Source organism: Sarcophilus harrisii, chromosome 1, assembly GCF_902635505.1.
Source record: "Sarcophilus harrisii chromosome 1, mSarHar1.11, whole genome shotgun sequence".
NCBI lineage: Eukaryota > Metazoa > Chordata > Mammalia > Dasyuromorphia > Dasyuridae > Sarcophilus > Sarcophilus harrisii.
The window spans coordinates 246325428-246347759 of NC_045426.1; the positions used below are offsets into that span (position 1 = coordinate 246325428).

General features: G+C 32.2%; 1 protein-coding gene across 1 annotated transcript in view; it reads right to left on the reverse strand.

The window, feature by feature from the left end:
- EPB41L4A (erythrocyte membrane protein band 4.1 like 4A) overlaps positions 1 to 22332 on the reverse strand; it is a 168324-nt gene that overhangs the window by 113661 nt on the left and 32331 nt on the right. The window contains exon 2 of the mRNA XM_031939383.1: positions 7234 to 7338. Coding sequence (XP_031795243.1) covers positions 7234 to 7338 — 105 coding nt within the window. The remainder of the gene's footprint in view (positions 1 to 7233; positions 7339 to 22332) is intronic.

The following is a 22332-nucleotide window of genomic DNA, read 5'->3' on the forward strand; positions in this document are numbered from 1 at the left end:
GGTTTTTTTTAATATCCTTGTGTGTTTTTTAGCTCTAGCAATTTCCCATAATTCATTAGTTTCTCCTGCAAGATATAGTTGGCATTATTGAAGGTGTTCATGGTTTGCTTTACTTCTGCCCACACAGGCCTGTATGAATTTGTTTGCTTCCTGATATCTTACTGTTCCTTACTTTATCTTGAGTAAATTGCCCACTAAGCATGGCACAAGAACATTTCTCATTCTATCTTTGAAAAACATCAAGAAACTTAACACATATTTGGTACACAGCCCTGATCACCGCCTATTTTTCCCATCTAATTTCTTTTGCTTTTATCCTTGTCTTTTTTTGTACTTTTAGAAAGAAATAATGGTTTCCCAATTATTTTCTTATTGGCTGCCCTTAATTGCTATATATTTTTTTAACCTTTCTGGGGTATTTGCAAAGCAATTAAATTTAGTCTTTTTTTTTTTTTTTTTTTTAGAAATGCTTCAACTGCCTCTTTAAAAAAAAAAAAAAGTCCATTTAAAAAAATTAAGGTTAGATTCAAGTTTGCAGAATTCATCACCTTGGGTTGTCTCTTGAGCTCTTTTTGCTCTTTGGTGAATTATTCCATTCCCTTTTGTGTTTCTGGTTGATATAAAATATATCATACAAACGATCATTTTTGTATATTCAAAGACCTCTCTAGAGGCCATCTTTCTTTTGGTTATTAATATCTTTCCTATTGTTTTATATGTTTATACTTAGGGTTTTTAGTTGAGTTTTCTTCCTCCTAAGTGCTAAATTTGTGTTTTTCTTATAGTTCTATTGTTCACTTTCTTTCTCCTTTCCCTTTGATGGTATTTTCTCTGGGACCTGGATCTCAAAGTTTCAACCTCTTCCTATACTAGGCAAATTATATTCCACTGACTTTAGTCTATGCCCAAGTGATTTCTGTGGAGGGGCAACAGAACGGACCCCAGATGTATGCTGGTCTATTTGCTGCGACTTAGTGATGAGAAATTTATATACACATATCCTACTCCTGTTTCTTACATTTCTCAATTCTCTGGCACCACATTACTCTCAAAGCCCAAGCAAGCTACTGATTACTGGCTTTCTGAGGAACTTGGGAAGGGGAAGGGGTAATTGAGTTCTTTTGCAAGTCAGTGGGTTGACCTGTGCAACCCTGCCTAAGTCTGATAGGGTTGGATAGTTCTGGATAAGGTTAGAGATTAATTACCCTTCTCTGCTGTTACTTCATTGAATTGTTTCTTTATTGTGGATTTTGGAATCCTAGACTATGGAGATAGCTAAAATGGCATAATCTCTCCCAGTTTTGGAGAGGTAATGAGGAGTATAGAAAATGTAGTCCTCCATCTCATGTTCACATGAACCTGAAGTTCTAATAACTGAATTTCAACAAAATTGGTTCCTATGCTATTTTTATGGTTTTTTATTTAAATATTATTTATTTTAATTTACATTAATTTATTTATTTAAAAGCATTATATCAAGAAAAGGTCAATAGATTTCACCAAATTGCAAATGGAGTTCATGACCAAGAAAAGGTTAAGAGCCACTGAACAATAATAGCATCTCACAATATGTCTCAAGATCCTAATTGCTTAAAGAAGCACTCTATTATCCAGTAATTCCCTGGGTAGGTGTTCTCTCATAGTATACTAATGTTCATTTATTATTATTAAACTATTTTCAATTGTCATTTATTTGTTCTGCCTGTAATGTTAAAGATCACTTTTAATGGGGTGATCAGTTCCTCCATTTGTCCTATTTCGTATTCTGCCTTAAGGTTATGACCATCCCCTCTTAATGGTTGAGATAAAGGTGTTATAGAAATTCCTTAATGTCATTAGAATATCAGTAACCTCCATCTTTGAGGCTATCCCCACCTAGGTATCTGCATTATGTCATTGTTAATGTTATTCCATAAAAGGCCTACTGTCCCGATACTCCTTTGAGATGATAGTCTCCTCTAGCCCTGGGATCCATTGGTCCCAGTATTTCTCTCCATTTAATAAATTATTGAATTGGTCTCTAATCTCTTGTCTTGCTCAGTTTCTTTTAACATTACACTGCCTTCCACATTCTCTTTCCATTGAAAGAAAGAGGACAAACAAAAGCAAAACTCTTGTAACAAATAAACCTAGTAAAACAAAACAAATTCTCGTATGCAAATTTTTTTCCTTTTCTGCCTACACACACATACACACACACACACACACACACACACACTAATATTTCAGTGCTATACATGGTCCCATAGCCTATAAGCCCTGAAACCATGGAGGCTGAGGTGGGTGGGTCTCTTGACTTCAAGAGTTCTGAATTTCAGTGTGCTAAAACTAATTATATGTCTGTACTAAGTCCTGCACCAATATGATGAGTCCACGGAAAAAGAGGACCACCAGGATACCTAGGGAGGAATGAACCAGCCCAAATAAAAAATGCAGCAGAATAAAAGCTTCCATACTATTCAGTAGCGAGATTGGGCCCAAGAATGACTGCTGCATTTCTAGTATGGGCAAAATAGAGAAACCCAATCTCCAACTTCTCACCAATTGTTTTACTCATTTTTTTTTTTTTTACCTATTCCTACAGACAACTTAAAAGCACTAATAAAATACCACACTCTCTACTTGAACATGTTAAAACAAGGTTAGAAGCTTGCAAATTATCTCACTTTTTACCTAGTTTTTTTTTTAAGGATAATAAAATTTAAAAGCTCACAATAACTTACTTTATGTCATTCATATATCTTCTCACCCCACACAAATAACGTTCTTTGACAACTCTCTACTTAAAATACTTGCTCTAAAATCAATTAGTTTTTTGTTCTGTTATCTTTATAAAACCTATATACCAAAAAGTATTAATTATCAACAAAATTTAACCTTTGGAATTAAAAAATATGTGTGTAATTAGTTTAAAGCTCTCAGTAGTTATCTCTAACAACTAATTCTTTTATAATATAATGACATTTAGGGGAGAGGATTCTGGGAAGATGGAGGAGATTAGAAAACTTTCAGCTCTCCAAATTTCCTCCACAAACAGGCAGAACGTTGCCTCAGAGGGAATGTAAAACAGAAGAAATAAACTAGAGTTGCAGTAAAGCAGTTGTGCTCTATGACACTAGAAAAGTCTTCAGGAAAAATTCAACCTCCAGAGGCAGAGGTTCCGCCTTTCACTCAGGGTAAATATCTCTAGGTCAACTCAGTAGAATCAACAAACAATAAGCCCTGCAGGCAGCTGGCTAGAGAAGCAGCTTCAGCCTTAAAACGTTCATCTCACAGTGTGGGGGTTTGACAACTGAGAAAGTAAAGATTGAAGGATCATTCACTATCAAGGGATGGTCAGACACATCGGCGCTGACCAGATGCAACTGGGGCTGGGGCTGAGACTGGGGCTGGCTGTAGGAAGGAAGAACTAGCATACATATAATAAGTGCAGTCGGCGAGGATCGTGTACCCTACTGGCTGTGGGCACTTACAACAGAGTATCCTGGCTTTAGTTCCAGGATAGAGAGGACAGCTGTAGTTTGCAGCCATTAAAGGGACCATAGAGAACAAGATCATTTGTGGGATAGCATGGTTGGTGACCCAATTGTGAATAAAGAGGTAAGCTCAAGATTGATCCTTGGAACAGGCCTCAGAAAACACCAGGAAGAAAGACCTGAGGCTTGAGGCAACATTCCCCATACTTCAGGACTAGAATTTGACTATACTAATAGCTGCTAAAAACACAATAAAACAAACAAACAAAATAAAAAATGAATAAGCAAAGGAAAAAGAATCCCACCATAGATGGCTACTATGGCAACCAAAGATCTGGGTTGACATTCAGAGGAAGACAATGGAGCTTAAAAAAAAAAAAAAAGTACTTTCTTAATGAGAAGTGTCAAATGGTCCTACTTAAAAGGGATTTAAAAAATCAAATAAAAGAAATCAAGAAAAAGTTAGAAAAGGAAAAGAGCAATTCAAAAAATTCAAGAAAACAGTAAACCAATTTGAAATAGAGAATCAAAAACTTAAAGGAGAAAATAATTCCTTGAAAACTAAAATTGGACAAAGGGAAGCTAATGACATTCATACCAAGAAATAATAAAAGGAAATTTAAAAAATGAAAAAATAGAAGAGAATGTAAAACATCTCATAATAAAATCTGGAAAACAGATAGAGGAGAAATAATATAAGAATAGTCAGACTACCTAAAAATTATTATAAAAAAAGAATTGATATAATATTACAAGAAATAATCAAGGGAAATTGCCCTTAAGTTCTAGAACAAGAAGGAGAAGTAGAAATAGAAAAAATCTAACAAAAACCACATGAAAGAGATTCCAGGAAAACTTACAGGAATATCATCACCAAATTTCAAAGTTCCCAGGTTTAAAAGAAAATATTGGAAGCCACAAGAAAAAACCAATTTAAAAATCATGGAGTTACAATGAGCATTACACAAAACCTAGCAGTTATTGAAGGACTTAGAGTACTATATCTGACAGAAGCAGAAGAGTTGAAGTTGTGCCTAAGGGTAAATTATCCAGCAAAGTTAAGTATAATTCTGAATGAAAAAAAAAAAAGTATATTTAATGAACTGAAAGACTTTCAGGTATTTGTGACAAAAACAGGAGAACTTAATGGAAAAAATGATATATAACATTAAAGACCAATAATAATAAACTCTTGTCTCATATATATATTTCACACATATATTTTCATATCTATATTTTATATACATATGAAAAGATTATCAGTACAAAATTGGAAGGAGAAAAAAATATATAACAAGTAATTATAGATTAGAATGTGAATGGTTTGAATTTACCCATGAAATGGAAATGGATAGCAGATTAAAATGTTTAATTCAATAATATGTTCTTTCAGGAAACACTAAAAATTGAAAAACATATAGAAAGATAACATTAAAGGTAGGAATAGAATTTATTATGTAAAAAAACAGGGGTAATAAATGTGATCTCAAACAAAGTTAAAGCTAAAACAGATGAAATCAAGAGAAAAAAGGGGATTACATTATGTGTTAGGAATACTACATTATTTTAGATCATTTTAAATAAACACTCAGTATATGCCTTCAAAAACAGACACACGAACTATATGAACACAAACACAGAACACTTTATACAAATAAAGTCAGATCTAAATAATGGAAGGAATATTTATTTGTTCATGAGTAGATTAAAACCAATATAATAAAAAGTGATGATTTTACCTAACCTATTTATTCAATGCAATAGCAATTAAATAACTAAAAAAATTATCTCACTGAGTTGGGGGGGGGGGAAAGCAACCTAATTTGGAAGAATAAAAAAGTTGGGAATTTCAAAGAAACTAGAGGAAAAAGAGGCAAACAAAATAGATTCAGCAGTATCAGACCTAAAACTATATTATAAGGCATGAGAATTATTTGTATAAAATGCGTAATTTTGATTATTTTAAATTAACATTTTCTTGTATAAATAAAAGGGTATATACCCCCAAATAGAAGAAATGCAGAAAATTGGGGGGGAAAATTTTCAAAGACAATCTCTCAGATAGTATATAATTGAGGTGGAATGTTACTGTGGCATAGGAAATGATTAGCTGGTTGATTTAGAAAAACATGGAAAGATTTGGACTTATGAAGAAAGATGATATCCACTTTTAGAGAAACAGATGATAAGTTTAAATAAGCAGAGTACAGTCTTACATATATGTATGTGTTTATAGATATCTATCTATGTATATGTATGTAACAATGCTTAATTGTAGCCTTCTTTAGGTCAAAGGAGGGGGAAGTAAAGTAAAAAGTGCATAGCAGAGAAAAAAAAAAAAAACCCAAACCCTACAAGAAAGCAAAGAAAAATGACGCAGTTTTGAAAACAGTATGTAATATTTCTTATACAGATTTTCTTGAAATGGAAATTTATTATTTTATATTGAATCCTCTCTTGTATTCTTCTATGTATATGGCAGTGTTTATTTTTTCTTTCCTCATTTTATGTTTAAGTTGTAGATAAATTTAAAAATACTCAAAATTTTAAAAATATGACATTTGAAATATTCTTATTTCTCATGGTTGCATGTGTGTGTGTGTGTGTGTGTGTGTGTATGAATTAAAGAACAATCTGATAAGGATTAAGTAAATTTAGTAAAATATCAATCTTTCAAGGAAAGATTTAAAATACCAGACTTAGATCTGGTTTTAGATTCCCATTAAGAGAAATGTTATTTTACAAATATGGACATATCATACAAGATGCCTTTTGTAGGCTTTGATGTATTTATATACCTTAGGTTTACATTCTGTAAAAGTTTACTTCAAGTATTAAAAAATGAAGATATGGCAATTATGGGGTAGAATTTATTTTTTTACTTTAAAATAATCTGAGTTTGACCTTGATAAAGTTGAGCTCTCTTCATTTGAAATAGGGTTTTAATAAAGGGTTCTTACTTTTATAGATACCTTTGGGAGATACCCAGTCAACACATGTTTGTTTATCTCCACTTTATGAAAGATCTCCTGAAAAAGGCAAGTCATGAAACTAACTGAAATAAAACTATAAAGTTATTATCTCTCAATAACAGTCTTTTCAGTAGCTTCTTCTTATAGCATAACACTAGCACATTCCAATGCCTAGCATACCATAGCCACAACAACAAGCATTTATTTTTCTTAGCTCAGTGAATTCAGTCTAATATAACAGGGGCTGGAAAAAAATATTTTAGTATATTAGGTATAACGAATATGCAAAATAATATATAAATTATTTCCTTTTAAGTCAAAAGTTTGGGGATTTTTAATATGACAATAGCATCCAAAAAAAAAAAAAAAAAAACAAATTAAAAAAAAACTTAACTTGTCCTTTTCCTGTAAATATCTCAATGCATATTATGCCATCTTCTAAATCCATTAGATTAATAGGATAGACTAGGTGGAAAATTGAGAATAGAGTGGTATATCACAAAAATGCAATCAGATAGGCACTTGGAATGCTGAATCCTTACTTCTGATCCTATGTTTTCTCCATTTAAAATACATCCTTTTTTTTTTTTTTTGGGGGGGGGATGCTTCAAATGGATGTAAAGAAATTATGCAAAAATGTTATTTCTCAAAGCTTCAAAGGTATTTTAACAACAAAAGATATCTGATACCATAAAATCATGTCAGAAAAGGTAGAAAATGAGGCAATCTAATTGAATTGCAGTTGGAAAACTATAACCTAGCTTTTAAAATCCCATTTTACTTACCGTCTGATGATTTCTGTCACAATAACGCAGTCCAAAATAGTCTATCTCCACTAGGTTTATGTGATGGAATATGTAGTCAAGGATAACAGAACCTTTCGTTGACTTCTGTAAGAAAGAATTTTCAGACTCTTTTGATAAAGAAAGACAGTACAATCATAGGTATAATTATTAACTTTGTATAATATAGGGACAATTTTATAAAATCTGAAAAAACAACTGAATTTTACATGTTCTATAAATATTGCTTCAGTACTAAAGTAGCTTAGATTTGTATACATGTAGGTGTATACTTCAAGCAAATTGACAAAGAATTTTAAAATTATAGCATTTTTATGGTTCTTTTTTTTTTCTTTCATATTTGAGGGCCTTTTCCCCTGGTCATTTGAAGAATTTGTTTATCATTGTAATTGGTAAATTTAACCACAGTTGTCTTGAAGTTTATAGGGTAAGTTGTTTTTGTTTTTCCAGATGTGATCTTGCATTCTTTTGATTATAATTTTGTTTTCTGAAAATTCTGGGCAATTTCTTGGACTACTGTTCTTCTGGGAGACCTACAATTCTTAAATTGTCTATACATCCTATTTTGGAGACCATGATGTTTTTCTTGTTTAGAGAGCAGGTTTTCTTTTTTTTTCTTTCTTTCTTTTTTTTTTTTTTAAATTTAATAGCCTTTTATTTACAGGATATATGCATGGGTAACTTTACAGCATTAACAATTGCCAAACCTCTTGTTCCAATTTTTTACCTCTTACCCCCCGATCCCCTCCCCTAGATGGCAGGATGACCAGTAGAAGTTAAATATATTAAAATATAAATTAGATACACAATAAGTATACATGACCAAAACGTTATTTGAGCAGGTTTTCTTTTAATGCTATTGCTTTTTATGTTTCTCTTTTTACTAAGATTGGCCTTCTTTATTGGCCCTCTTAAATATGAGTTTTGTCATCATGGAGTCAATTTTTTTTTTTTTTTTTTTTGCTTACTCTGCTAATTATTTCTGCTGTACAGGACATAAAATCTGATTTCATAATTCTTATTTTCTCTTAAATCATTAAAGCAAATATTCTGTGATTCCATATTCTTTTGGGAAGTCAGAGGAAATCACCAGGTGTTGATTTATTTTTCTTTGTCTTGAAATATTTAGTTTTTGGATGTCTGGTCTCTTTTAGGTGAACTGGAAGGCATCTTCCCTATTGTTAATAATATCTTCCTTGTTGGTGTATATGTACAAGATTTTAAATCCTTAGAGTTCTGGTCATTTTGGTCTATTTTTCCCCATCATATTCTTCTGTTGCTTACTTCTTAAGCTTTTGGATGGAGATTTCCTTGGGGGCTAGATCTCTGAGCTATATAAACTTCATCCCATAATGAAAAAAATCACATTCCTTAACCTCAGTCTCTACTCCAAGTGATTTAGGAGGATGTAACTCTGGTCTCAGCTCTATGCTAATCCCTTTTCCTTTGGATCTCTGCCCTTCCCTCCACATGCTGATGTTACTCTCCATTTTCCTTCATTCCTCAGTTCCATGTTGTCCTACTTACAGCACAGCACCCTTCTACAGTAATTTCCCAAACACAGTAAGTTTCTCTCTTTCCTGGATCCTCATATTTGCTGCATGTGCTAAAGGTAAAAGGAAGAGTAGAGTTCTGTTTGTTGTTGCCTCAGAATGACAGAATAAGGGCAGAAGTAGGCCAGTGGGTTAGGAATCCTAGTCTGCAGCAGCAAAAAGGAAACTGTTGAATACATCTCAGAGCATCATGGAGAATGATGTTGTTCTACCCCTCTATAGCATGAGGACAGAAGCAGAAGAGGTACTAAATGAATTAGGAATTAAGAATTAGTATTCCCTGCTGTCAATTCATCAAATCAGATTATTAACCTACTAGGCTTCTTCTTGTCTTAGATAAATAAAGATATTTTACATAACAAATAAGTAATTTAGATAAATTAAATTTAGATAAATAAGACTAAAGAGTTTATTATATATTTCCCACTCTTTCCAAGCTCTCCAATAGATTATTTGATAGAATACAACAGTGTTTCTTGAAAGTTCTTTAGTGTTCATGATAAACTCCGGCAGTTTCATTAACAGTTGTGCCTACAGAATTCAAGATCATATTGCATATGCTATTTTGCATGTGAATGAAGCATTTATTAAGTGTTTACTATGTGCAACACACTCTGCTAAGCACTAGGGTTTACCAGTAGGAAAATGAAGCCATCCCTGCTTTCAAGGAAACAGTATTCTAAAGGGAGACACATATATAAAGTTTTAGCTGTAAGTCAAATGGAAAAGTTCCATGTTCCTTAGGTATGAGGGTCAAGGAAATATTACTGACTCTTCTTCACTTGCCTTTTGATTCTATTTTTTTTTTCCTCCCAAAGGTACAAATTTCAAAAGGGAAAAGACAGAAACTAAGTAGCCTGGGGGATGCCAAGAATATTAGTTATTTTGTACGTTCCAATCATAAGATTTAAAGATTTAGAACAAAAAGAAACTTAGTCACCTAGTGTAGAAATTTTTAACCAGAATTCATGTATTTCAGGAATTGTCAGGTAGTACAATGGATAATATACTAAACCTGAAGGCAAGAAGACATCTTCCTGAGTTCAGATTTGGCTTCAGACACTTATTAGCTGTGTGACCCTGGGCAAGTCACTTAAAGCCCTTTTCCTCAATTTTCATCTATAAAATAAGTTGGCCAAAAAAAAATGTCAAATCATCCCAGGACTCTTGTTAAAGATCAAGAAAACCCCAAATGAAGTTGCAAGAGTCAGATGGAGTCCATGAACTTGAACAGAAAAATATATATATATATTGTATTTCAAAATAATTGGTTTACTCTGTAATCTACATTTTAAGTATTTAAAAATACCATTCTAAACTTGCTGCTGAAGAAGTACATGATTCATAAAAAAATTAAGAACCTCTCATCTTGTATAGCCCATTCATTTTATAAATGAGTGAACTGAAGACCAAAGGTGATGTGATTTGTCCAGGATAGCAGGAAATAGAATGGGGCTTCAAATAAAGTTCTCCAACTAAAAATCCAGTATTCATGCTGCCTTAATGTGAAATATTAAGTATAATCCTACTTTTGCCTATATATGGCTATCACTCACTGCTATATGAAGGCTTTACTCCTAATACCTTTGAAACTGACTACAGGACAAATAAACAAACTAGGTTAAAGACTTGGGTTACATTTAGTTGAGCCTAGAGCCTCCAATTTTTCAATCTTTTGGAGAAATTGATTTACAAGTTTACCTTCTTTGTACTGATTTTTTTCATGTACTTTTGAAAAGGAGGGGCATAAATACCCATTTTTGTCCAATAATTCCCAGCCCCACAATTACAATGTTATTACTTTCACTTCACTTTTTAATGAAGAGAAAGTTTAAGACAGGATAGGACAGAAATAAAAATCACAGGGAAAATAAATTTTTCTGTTCTAAATCAAAACAAAAATTGTACAACAAATAAAGAAACATGGTTCCAAAAAACATGGTAGCAAACAAATTATTACTAACTCTATTACAATCTCTTCTGTAAATTTCCCTTTTATTCCCAAATAAACATTCATATAATGAATAAGATTGATGAAATAATTTCTGCTGATAATATTTATATCAGTATATTCAATGATAATCAATTTTTATGTTTTCTTTTATTAAAACTATGTTTTAGTTTCAAGGACATTTAATTCTAAGAAAATCAATACTCCTTTAGAGATAGTATAAAGGAGAAGTATTTCATAACTAAAAATTGCACGATACAGAAATGTAAGGTTTTCATAAAAATATTTATCATGCCATCTCAACTCATTATTTAAATCAAATTTACAAATCTACCTAATTTTTATTCTGCAATCAAACTGATGGATACATGACTTTCTATCCTCTAAAGGAATAAAGGCTAAGACTAAAACATGTAAAGTAGGGAAAGGGGAAGGAAGGAAAGTAAGAGTAAAAGTAATACTTTCAAATAAAAGAAGCTTCAAACTTTCTAGAATTAATATTATCTTTAAAAAAATAAGAATTATGAATTTGATTAAAATTCTTCAATATAGTAATCTGATAAGGAGAAAAGACTCAGAACAGTCTTTTATTGTATAGTATAGAATAGATAATACTACAGAATCTCAGCAGACTCTCAAAAAGCATTATCACATTTATTTATAAGTAATCTATATTTTATACATAGCAGACTTATAAATCACATAGCAGATTATAAATTAGTGTTTTATAATCTGAGAGGATTCCAAATAGAAATTTATTTGAAAATACCATAATAAAGTTTTCAACAGGGAACAGAAAATTTTTCTAACAAGTAATAACACCTTCAGAGATTAACATGACATTATAAACCAGAAAGGCAAGTTTATACAGGTTTATACACAATGACAACTTTTCTATTCAAACAAAAAAAGCTCTCATTTCTTCACAGTGGAAATCAATATTTTAAAAAAAACCATCAATTTTACAAATTAGCAAATGTATAGTACAGCAACTGAAGCTTTTTAAAATTATGTGAACCTATTAAATAGATATTTTATTATTCAGCATAAAGCAATGCTTTATTTTTTGTTGTTGTTTCTGATAAAGTAAGATTGAAACCTGTGGTACTAGATATTGAACCTAGGGGTACAGAGAGCAGATACAAGGAAATTCCCTTCAGAATAAGCATGGGGATAAAGAAAAGCATTGACCTATGCTGTCACACATAGAACATACTCCTAGATGAGGCACCTTTATTTACCAATATAGGTTGGTATCTTCACTATGCTTTACACTCTTTTTTAATAAAAATTATATTATTTTAACATTCCTTTTAAAAATTTTGAGGTTCAAATTTTCTCTTTCTCTCCAGCCTCTCTGCCACCCTTTGAGAAGCATGAAATATAGATATCAATTATACATATGAAGTCATGTAAAACATTTCCAAATAAGTCATATTGTAGAAAGGAAGGAAGGAAGGAAGGAAGGAAGGAAGGAAGGAAGGAAGGAAGGAAGAAAAGGAGGAAGGAAGAAAAGGAGGAAGGAAGGAAGAAAGGGAGGGAGGAAGTAAGGAAGGAAGGAGGGGAGAGAGGGAGGAAAGGAGGAAGGGCGAGGGGAGGACCACAAAAAGAGCTGCAATAAGTATTTTTTTTTTTACCTATGGCTCTTTTTCCTTAAGAGATGTATAAAGTGCTGAGAGATTAAGTGACTTGCCCAGTCACATAGTTATTTGTTAGAGGCAGTACCAACCATCACCAAATGCTGTTTAACTAACATATCACATTTATATGTCACAGAAAGGTCTTAACGAAGAACTTTCCCTCCAAAGAATCCTGTGAAAATTGAGTCAGTTTCAATTAAACTGACTCCAGTCTTTTTCAAGCAAAATCCTGAAGTGTGTAGTAAAATGCATATAATCTGTTTTTGTTGAAAGGTGTTAAGCATCTTTTTAAGCAGGCAGCCTGACATAATGTGGAGAAGTCTACACTTGGGATCAGGAACACAAATGGATTCAGTTTCTAACATCTTACAACTGTGTGACTACAGACAAATCATTTAATCTTAGTTTGCTTCTCAGTGAAATGGGGGGAAATAATACTTGTAGTACCTATGAGAACCAAATAGGAAAATGATTTTGAAAACTTTAACGTTTCTCTCAATTCTAGCAGTTTGTAATTGCAGGTTACATTTACTTCTTGACTTTTTCTACAGATTAAAACTGTTATGGTGTTTTTATTATACATGTGCAATTGTTTTAAACATTTCTATATTTGTCATATTGTGCAAGAAAAAATATAATAAAAAGGGAAAAAAATGAGAAACAAAGACTGAAAATACTATTCTGTGATCCCTATTTAGTCTCTATAGTTTCTCCCTCAGATGGAGATTGGCATTTTCCATCTCAAATTTCTTGGAATTGCTTTGATCACTACATTTTTGAGATGAGCCAAGTCCATCACAATTGATCACATAATCTTGTTATTGTATACAATGTTCTCTTAGTTCTTCTCACTTCACTCAGCATCAGTTCATGTAAATCTCTCCATGCTTTTGTGGAATCAGCCTGCTTATCACTTCTTATAGAACAATAATATTCTATTATATTCATATACCATAACTTATTCAGCCATTCCCCAACTGATACACATCCACTCAATTTCCAGGTCCTTGCCAAAAAAGGGCTGCTACCAATATTTTTGTACATGTGAGTCCTTTTCCTTCTTTTAGGATTTCTTTGGGATACAAACTGTTGTGTTTTATATAATTCATTATTCTACACAATAAAGCCTCACTTCTTTTATAAGCAAAGTAGGATATCCTAGCCAAATCAGCTCTTGATATGTATCCAAAAAAAATCATGCATTGAGTTTTGAACCACAGAATTTTAGAACTTGAAAGAGTCTTATAAATTATCTAGTCCCTGTCCCTCATTTTACAAATGAAGAAACTGAGGCACAAAGAAGTTAAATGACTTGCTCAACATTATATAAGCTAATTTCCTCTAAGCCACCAATGGGTGTTTTGATTTATAATCTAAGAATCAATACATGCCCACTATACCAAAGTTATAGTGTGTCTAATCTAATTTCTTATATCTTCTTTCCTTTAGCCATGAAATCAAGAGAAATAATTACTTTTCTCTTCTATTAATAACTGATTATGATAGCCACAATTAACAAATTGATTATTAATTACCCAGAAATTATATCTCTTGGAAATTTTCATTTGCCACAAAATTTTCAGCATCTTCCTTAATCATATTATTTGTTATTATTATTATTATTGAATATTATTAAATATTTGATGTATCAGTTTTCCTCATTGTTTCCTATTAATTGTGTTAATAAAATATTTGACTGTAATCTAATTTTTAAAAAAAGTCCATAAGGAAATTGATGGATTGAATTGGTACACAGAAAATCAACATAATCAACACAAATCCCATCTTTGAGCAAATAACAATCTTCAAAGCTTAATTAACACTAATAAATCAAATTTTCTTCTGAGTTTAGTTCAAGTAAGAATTAAACTTTCTTACCTGGATTAAACACACTTCAAATAATCCAAATTCATTAATTCTATAAATTCAGGATCATATTATTTAGAGTTGTATCTCATTTTAGAGATAACTTATCCCCAGCACAACTAAGCTTCCTGTCACTGATTGTTATGCAATCAGTTGATTGGCTGATGAAACTTCAAAAAGATGAGAACCTGCTTCTGAGAAAGGTGTAATGACAGGTAAGGGAAATGACTTGAAGCATTGTAGAACATGGGTAGACTTTCTATAATCGTTTTGAATGGCTAAACTCCCATTTAATGGGAGACTTTTTGGTTTGTTGTAAAGGAATTCAAAAGATAGTCTGCTTCTAATATGTCTTGCTTCAATCCTTTCTGTTGCTCTGTTCCTGATGATTTAACTATTTTACCCCTAGCATCAGAATTAATTGAGAGACTATATTGTAAGGGGAGAAGCTGTGAAACTTTTCTGAACCCCATGGTTCAAGAAACCACATGGTTCACAAGGTCCTTGGCCCTTATATTTGTTTTTTTCTTTTTTAAGCAAAGGCAACCAAGCCTCTACAACCTTGTGAGTTTGGAAAGCATTCCTTGGCATCCTAGTTTTTCAGTCAGACAGTGCTTCAATGTCCTGTCCAAGCTATGATTTGTAGCCAGGCCAGAAGTCATGCCCTGAAAACTAAAAAGTGACTTTTCTGCACAGAGACCAATGGAAGCTATGAATGAGTATTTGCCCAGTAATCATGTTGCACCTGGACATGAACTTAGTAGAGCCAATGTTATGCAGAAATTGAGTTGATTCTACTTCACTCAGACACTGAAGTGGTATAGGAGAGTTTGCCCTTGAGGCAAAGGGGAAAATGTCTACAATTTTGTTCTTTCTGTATCATCAAATAAAATATCCCTTTGGAAAAGCTAATTGATTTTATGTGGTTAAATGGAACTGGGGCAGGAAGTACTGCCTAATTGTGGGAAGTGGGGGGGAAAGAGGGGAATGAAGGAAAAAGGGAAGAACAGAGCTGACTGAAATTCAAACCAAAGGAAAAAGAGAAGAGACACAGGGTACTCTAGGACCCTGAGGGGAAAATATAATTGTTCTGAGCCTAAGAGCCCATATTATAGTATGCCTTATTTATGCCACTTCTACCCTTTTCACTTTAAAAGTGAGGAAAATCAGACACAAAGAAACTAAGTACAATACCCAAAGTAATACAAATAATAAACAGAAAATCTAGGACTTGAATGAGATCTTTTGATTCCAGACCCATCACTATGGTTGACCTATTTTTATGCCAAAATGAAAAAGTCAAACTGAATACAAATATTGTCGTTTCCATTATGTCTTAATTGATAGCAAAACATCAATTACTGCAGGAAAAAACCATGCACAATTACTAAATTATCTATCTTGTTTTCAAAGGATTAAAAAAAGGAAGCTTATATCCTTAAAATATATTTTTGGGGAATATGTTTAAAATATTAATTTATTTAAGATATTAAAATTTTCTTCTATCTTCTAATATTCCTTAAGGTCAAAAGAGTAAACCAATCTCTCTCCCCCTCCTTCCCTCCATGCCTCTCACCCCACCCCCACACACAAACACAAAATTAGGAAAAGAAATACATAAAAATCAATAGGTAGAAAAATAGGGATTGGGGAGGATTAAAAGTTGAATAATTACAGGATGCAAATAGCTATAAACAAAATAAATTTCCTCATTAAAGGAGAAGAAAAAGTCAAGAGTTAGAATCTAAATGCCCACAAACATTTGGAGAATGGCTGAGCCAAGTATTGTATGTGAATGTAATAAAATGTATATTGAGAAAATTTCAGCAAATCCTTAGTAGTATGAAATAATCCAGAGGAAAATGAGCAGAATTGGGGAGAACAGTTTATATAAGGACACAAACATTGTAAAGAAAAGTCAGTGTGAAAGATTTAATAACTCTAATCAATGTAATAATTGACCATATTTCCATCAGATCTATAATGAAGCATATTACCCATTTCTAGACAGATGGATTGAGGGTGCTGAGAGAAATATTTTTTCATATATCCACTTTATGGATTTGTGGATTGATTGTTTTCTTTCTCAGTTAATGGGAGACCAAAAGAAGGAATAGCAATAGAGATGCTCACCAAAAGAGGATAATTGAAACACTTTTTAAATATACAGAAGTTCAGAAGCACAGATAGTGTTAAAAGTGATATTTAGAATTTTTATATGACTTTTTAAAAAATCAGCATGAAATAGCATAGTTAACATATTATTTTAAATTATATTAAATATTTATAAAACAATGTTCTGCTCTTTGAAAATATTCTTTAAAGGCTTCTGAGTTAAGAATAAAAATTTTTATTTTTTATTAAAAAGTAACATTATATGCCAAGCTAATCTATATTTCTACAAAGAGAATAATTTTAAAATTCAAAAAGAATAATTTTAACCTTAATTTGTTTTTAAAATAAATTTAACCTTTTTTTTTTTTTTTTTAATTTAAGTCACCATTATTATTCCAAGGTCCCTCCCAGAGAGACATCACATATGACAAATAATATTTTTAGGGAGGAACAATTGTCAATATTTTGAAAAAATACAAAAACATGTATGATATGTAACATCTATGTAACTCCCACCTCCACAAAGGGGTAGGTTGGAAGTGTCTTTTCAAATCTCTTTATTTGAATCCTGCTTCATCTTTATATTCTTGTTACATTTATTTTTGATTTTTTGGCATATAGCTGTTCTTTCCATTGTGTTATTATAGTGCATATTATTTTCTTGACTGTTTACTTTGCCCTTCATCAATTCATATAAATCTTTTCATGTTTCTCTGAAACATCACACATCATTTCTTTCAGCAGAGTAATATTACATTATCCTTGTGTACTACAATTTGTCTGGCAATTCCCTAATTGATGGGCATCTATTTTGTTTCCTATTTTTAGCTATCACAAGAAGTGCTGCCATAAATATTTCGGAAGATATAGGACCTTTCTTCTTATTGATGACTTCCTTGGAGTATAAGTTTACTAATGAAGTCTCTGGTTCAAAAGGCATAGCCATTTTATCAACTTTTTTAGCATAATTTCCAATTGCTTTCCAAAATTTCACAGGTTCATCAATAAAGTATTAGTGTGCCTATTCCTTTATAACCCCTCAGACATTGACTACTGTCATTTTGGGAGGTCATTTTTGCCAAAATACAGGATATAAGGTGAAACCTCAGGGTTGTTTCAATTCTAATTTTTTTTATTATTATTTGTTGGAATCCTTACAAAATGCTAAGTCATTAGAATTGATAGAGACAATAATTATCTAATTTAGCATGGCTCAGTATGATTGATATGATCTTAGAAGGAGATGTTATGGGCCAGAAGAAACAAGGTACTAAGTGCTAGAAACAATGGTTGTGTTCACACCTTTAGAGAGTTCATATAAGCAAGAAGTATTTAAGTACTCATTGGAGTTCACAAGTATGGGAGATTCACAAAAGTTAACTTTGTAACTTTGTGAATTCACACCTCCCTTAATCCCTCCCTCAGAGGGGAGGAGTCAACCTTTAGATGATCATATGGACAGAGGCTCAGTTGAGAGTTCAGCTGAAAAGATTGAGAAAGGAGTGCCAGTTCAGTTGAGGAGAAGCACTCTCTCTGAGGCTCAACCAGATTCAGCACTCTGGGAGATTGAGAGCCAGAAGCCCTCTCTCAGGCAAGAGAGATTCATTCCATCTTCCACCTTTGTGCTGGCTGGAGGCTGAAGAAAGCAGAGACAAAGGACAACTGCAAGAGCTCTTGGAACCAAGCAGAAAGAAAGGCCTCTAAGAAAAACCAACCGGGCTATTTTGGAGGAAGCAATAAAAGATCTGAACTTTTAACACTTGGCTGAATTTGGGTGATTTTAACTGAAACTAAGGCTGCCTCCAGAAAACCTCCCCAGAGAGGGCAGGAAACCTGCTCCCAGAGAGAAACATTATTATTATTTTAAAAAAGAAATCCACAATTATTAATGGTTTGGAACATTCTTTCAAGTAGCTGTGAATATTTTGTAGTTCTTTTGAGAACTGTTCATATCTTTTAATCAGTTAACTATTGGGAAATGGCTATTTGTCTCTCTTTATACACGCACATACACACACATCCAAGAGAATATATGTAATATGAACTAAGTCCAATTTTGTCAGATGGCTTTCCAGATTTGCCAGTGGTTTTTATCAAATGAGAAGTTTTTCCCCTGACTTCTTTTTCTCCCATGTGTTTTCTATTTTATCAAATCCTAGGTTATTGAGTGCTATTGACTCTGGATCTCTCTTGTCTAGTCTGTTTCATTGATCTATCTAACTACTCTTAAATTAATACCAAATTAGTTACTTTTAGCTGCAATTTGAATGATATTAAATGTAAAATTCTAAACTCCTTAAGATGAATCTTTTTTGTTATTTAATCATTTTTGGACACGTTCAATTCTTCATGACCTCTTTTGGAGGGTTTTCTTGAATAGTGAAGTGGTTTGTCATTTCTTTCTCCAGCTCATTGCCTCCAGAAACTGAGGCAAATGGGATTAAATGACTTCCCAGGATCATACAGCTAGTAACTGTCTGAGGCTGAAATTGGCAGTCTATCCATTGTATCACCAAACTGCCCAAAAAACTATTGCTATTTCTAAATATTTATTAATGGAAATAATTTCTTAAGAAAAAAAGAGTAAGATAATATTAGATTTGATGACTACAAATGGTATTCCATTATATCTAGAAGACTTAAGGCTTATATGTAATAATAAAAACTAAAATCTCAAATATAATTGAGACAGAGAGGAGGAGAAGGCTTCTCTCTGAATTCACTTGACGCTCCTCTCTCAATCTTTTCAGCTGAATTAACTTGACTGACTCACTGAAGCTCTATTTATGCTCCTTCTCCAAGAGTGGGATTGTGGGATCTGAGAGTGGGATTATGGATTTCCTCCCAGAGTGCTCTCTGGCCCTAAGAGCTTCTTGCTTATATGAGTTCTCTAAAGGTGTGAACACAAGCATTGTTTTTTATCAATTCTACTTAGTACCTTGTTTCAAGTTCTGGCCCATAATATCTCCTCGTAGGATCAGATCAATCATACTGAACCATGCTAAATTAGATAATTATTGTTTCTATCAACTCTAATGACTTTACACTTTGTAAGGATTCCAACAATTACTAAAGTAATCTTCCTTCTTTTCTCAAAGATAAAATATAAACTCCTCTGTTTAGTTTTTAAAAACAGTTTTCTTGATGTGTTTGTTTTCACATTGCATTTATAGAGTATCTGCACTCCTAAAGAGTTCTCTTGCAACAAAGTAAAACAATTAAATAAAATTAATGTAGACATATCATCTGAAAGTGTATGCAACATTATACCTCTCTATTTTTAATTGTTTTTAATTGGTAAAAATTACTTTTTTTGTTTTTCCCATCCGCCATCTAATTAGGAGAAAATCAGAGAGAAAAAACAAATTACTTCTACTAAATATGCATAGTCAGGGAAGCAAATCATATTATTTTTCATTCTGCACCCTAAATCTATCATCTTTCTATCAGAATATGGATCATTTGTTTTATTCTTAGTCCTCTGGAATCAAGGATGATCTTTGTATTGTTTAATTTTTAAAATTCTTTATAATCTGACCCCAATCTATCTTTCTAGCTTCCATCAATAATTCCATCAATTGATCCAAATTGGCTTTTTCTCTATACCTCACACCTGACTCTCCGTCTTGTACCCATGCCTTTTGCATTGGCCATTTTAAATGCTTAAAATGTACTCCTTCTTTACCTTCATTTTGAAAAATCTCTCACTTCTTTAAAAATGTTGTTCAGGCATATCCTGTGCATGAAATCTCTTCTCATTATTTCAGTGCTCTCTTCTCTCAAACAACACTATGTTTAACTAACTTGTGTGTGTGTGTGTGTGTGTGTGTATATATATATATATATATATATATATAGTTTATATGCTGTATGTTTTTATATATATTTGTCTTTCCCATGAGAATACAAGTTCATTATATGAATTGTTTCATTTTTAGTACTTTAATCTTCAGCATTTAACAAAATGCTTGATACATTTAATGAATACTTGTGAATTGATATTTATGGCATAGTATATATAAAGAATATAAAACCTTATTGCTCTTTGACAGTGTAATACTATAGATTTCAGTCTCCTGAAGAAGTTAAAGAAACTTAAATAAGTTCAATTTCTTATCTACAAAATTAGGAAAATATCACCTGCCTAATCCTACATAACAGAATTACTGTGAGGATCAAGAAACAGAAGAGTATTAAAACATGCAAGGGGAAAAAGCATAAAGCACCACAAAGATTGAGGACAATTATCAGCATTTTTAAATGTTGGATTTCAAACATGCAACATGATTTAATTCTACCCCACAGAATTTTTGGAATAGAATAAATGACAGATTTTTAGATCTGAAAGGTCATAAGATGGATAATTATAATATTCTGCAAAAAAAAAAAAAATCAATCTTTAAAGATAAAAGCAAATATTTTCTACTATGCTAGATAAAAATTATTTTTATAATTTTTCCTTTAAAAAATAAACAATTTAGGTCAATTTTAAGTCAAGTCTTTCATCTCACTATGCAGTAGATTGTCTTTTGTTTTTTGTTTTATGCATTTCTTAACAAAGAACTATACCCTATAGAAAAATTCTGGGGAAGAAAGGGTTTCCTTGGAGTTTAAAAGGATTGCCATGTAACTGCTTTCTGAAGAGACATTGTGAAGCATTTCCTGCTCTTTGAACAAAAAGAATATTGAATGTCTGAGGCCAGAGGCAGTCAGAGTGCAGTAGCCTAATGTTTTTTGAACGTGCCTTACTCAGCACTATTGTAGCCAGCCATGTGTATCTAGGACTAGAGCTGAGAACAAGAAACATGATCTGAATATAAAATGCTGTCTTGTACCCTAGCCCAATGCACTAAGTCATTTAGATAACTGATATTCTCAAATATCCCCTTAAAAGAGGGGAACCAAATATATCAAGCACATAAGAAATAAATAAACAATAAAAACAAACCCATGGAGTATCAGTATTATCATATACCATAATTCAGAAAAGGTTTCCAGAAACAGGCTAAGATGTATAAAGTGTCTGTCTCAAGCATATCTTATAAGTTCGGTAACTGTTATCAACTGATTATAAAAAATTAAATTAAGTTAAAATATTTAAATGTGAAGTGTGACTGAAATAACATTTACCTAAGGATTAAGAAATGTCACATAACCAATAAGTGGATTTTTATGAGTGCTTTTTTTTGCCTGCATCCTAAATAAGGTAACATTTTACTTGTTTCCTTTGTTTGAAAATGTCCCTGTTCTACTACTTTGGGGAAATTAAGGTATGCATAAAACAAGAGAGTAAACTAATTTGGTTTCCCTTTCCCAAGCTACCAGCCCAGTGGAAAAAATTCATTATTTGAAACTAGAAGACTTTGGTTCAAATCCCAGCTCTACTGTAAGTTACTATCTGTATGAGCTTGGGCAAATTACATGGTGTGTGTGGATTTCAGTTCCCTCATTTAAAAAAGAAGGTTAAATTAGATGACTTCTTTCTAGTTCTACACCAGTGAGCTTATTTTTATTTTATTTTAAAAACTTCTCAGATATAGATGACCCCAGCTATTCAGTAAAGCAAATCATGTAGCTGGAAGATTTTCTAGACTTGATTTCTCTTCCTCTTATTATCTGCTGTATGATCACTGAACTTCTTTTAATTTCAAGATGAAGAGAGCACTGAAGAGACAAAAAAAATTCAACTGAATTAATTTAAAAAAAAATAGATCTTCAATAAAGTCATATTCTAGCACTTTGTAATATTGGGATGAGTCTGGATATTTGAAGACCACACAAATAACACAGGCTCTGTTAAATCCTATTAAGTTTGAAAGACTTTGGGGACAGTCCAGGTAATCCATTATGTATTTGTTATCTAAGAAGCAACTAAGTTCAGACAATCCATCACCAAACTGACTTAAAGATAATTAAATGTTTGGCAAGAGCAACTCTCCAAGAACATTACTATTTA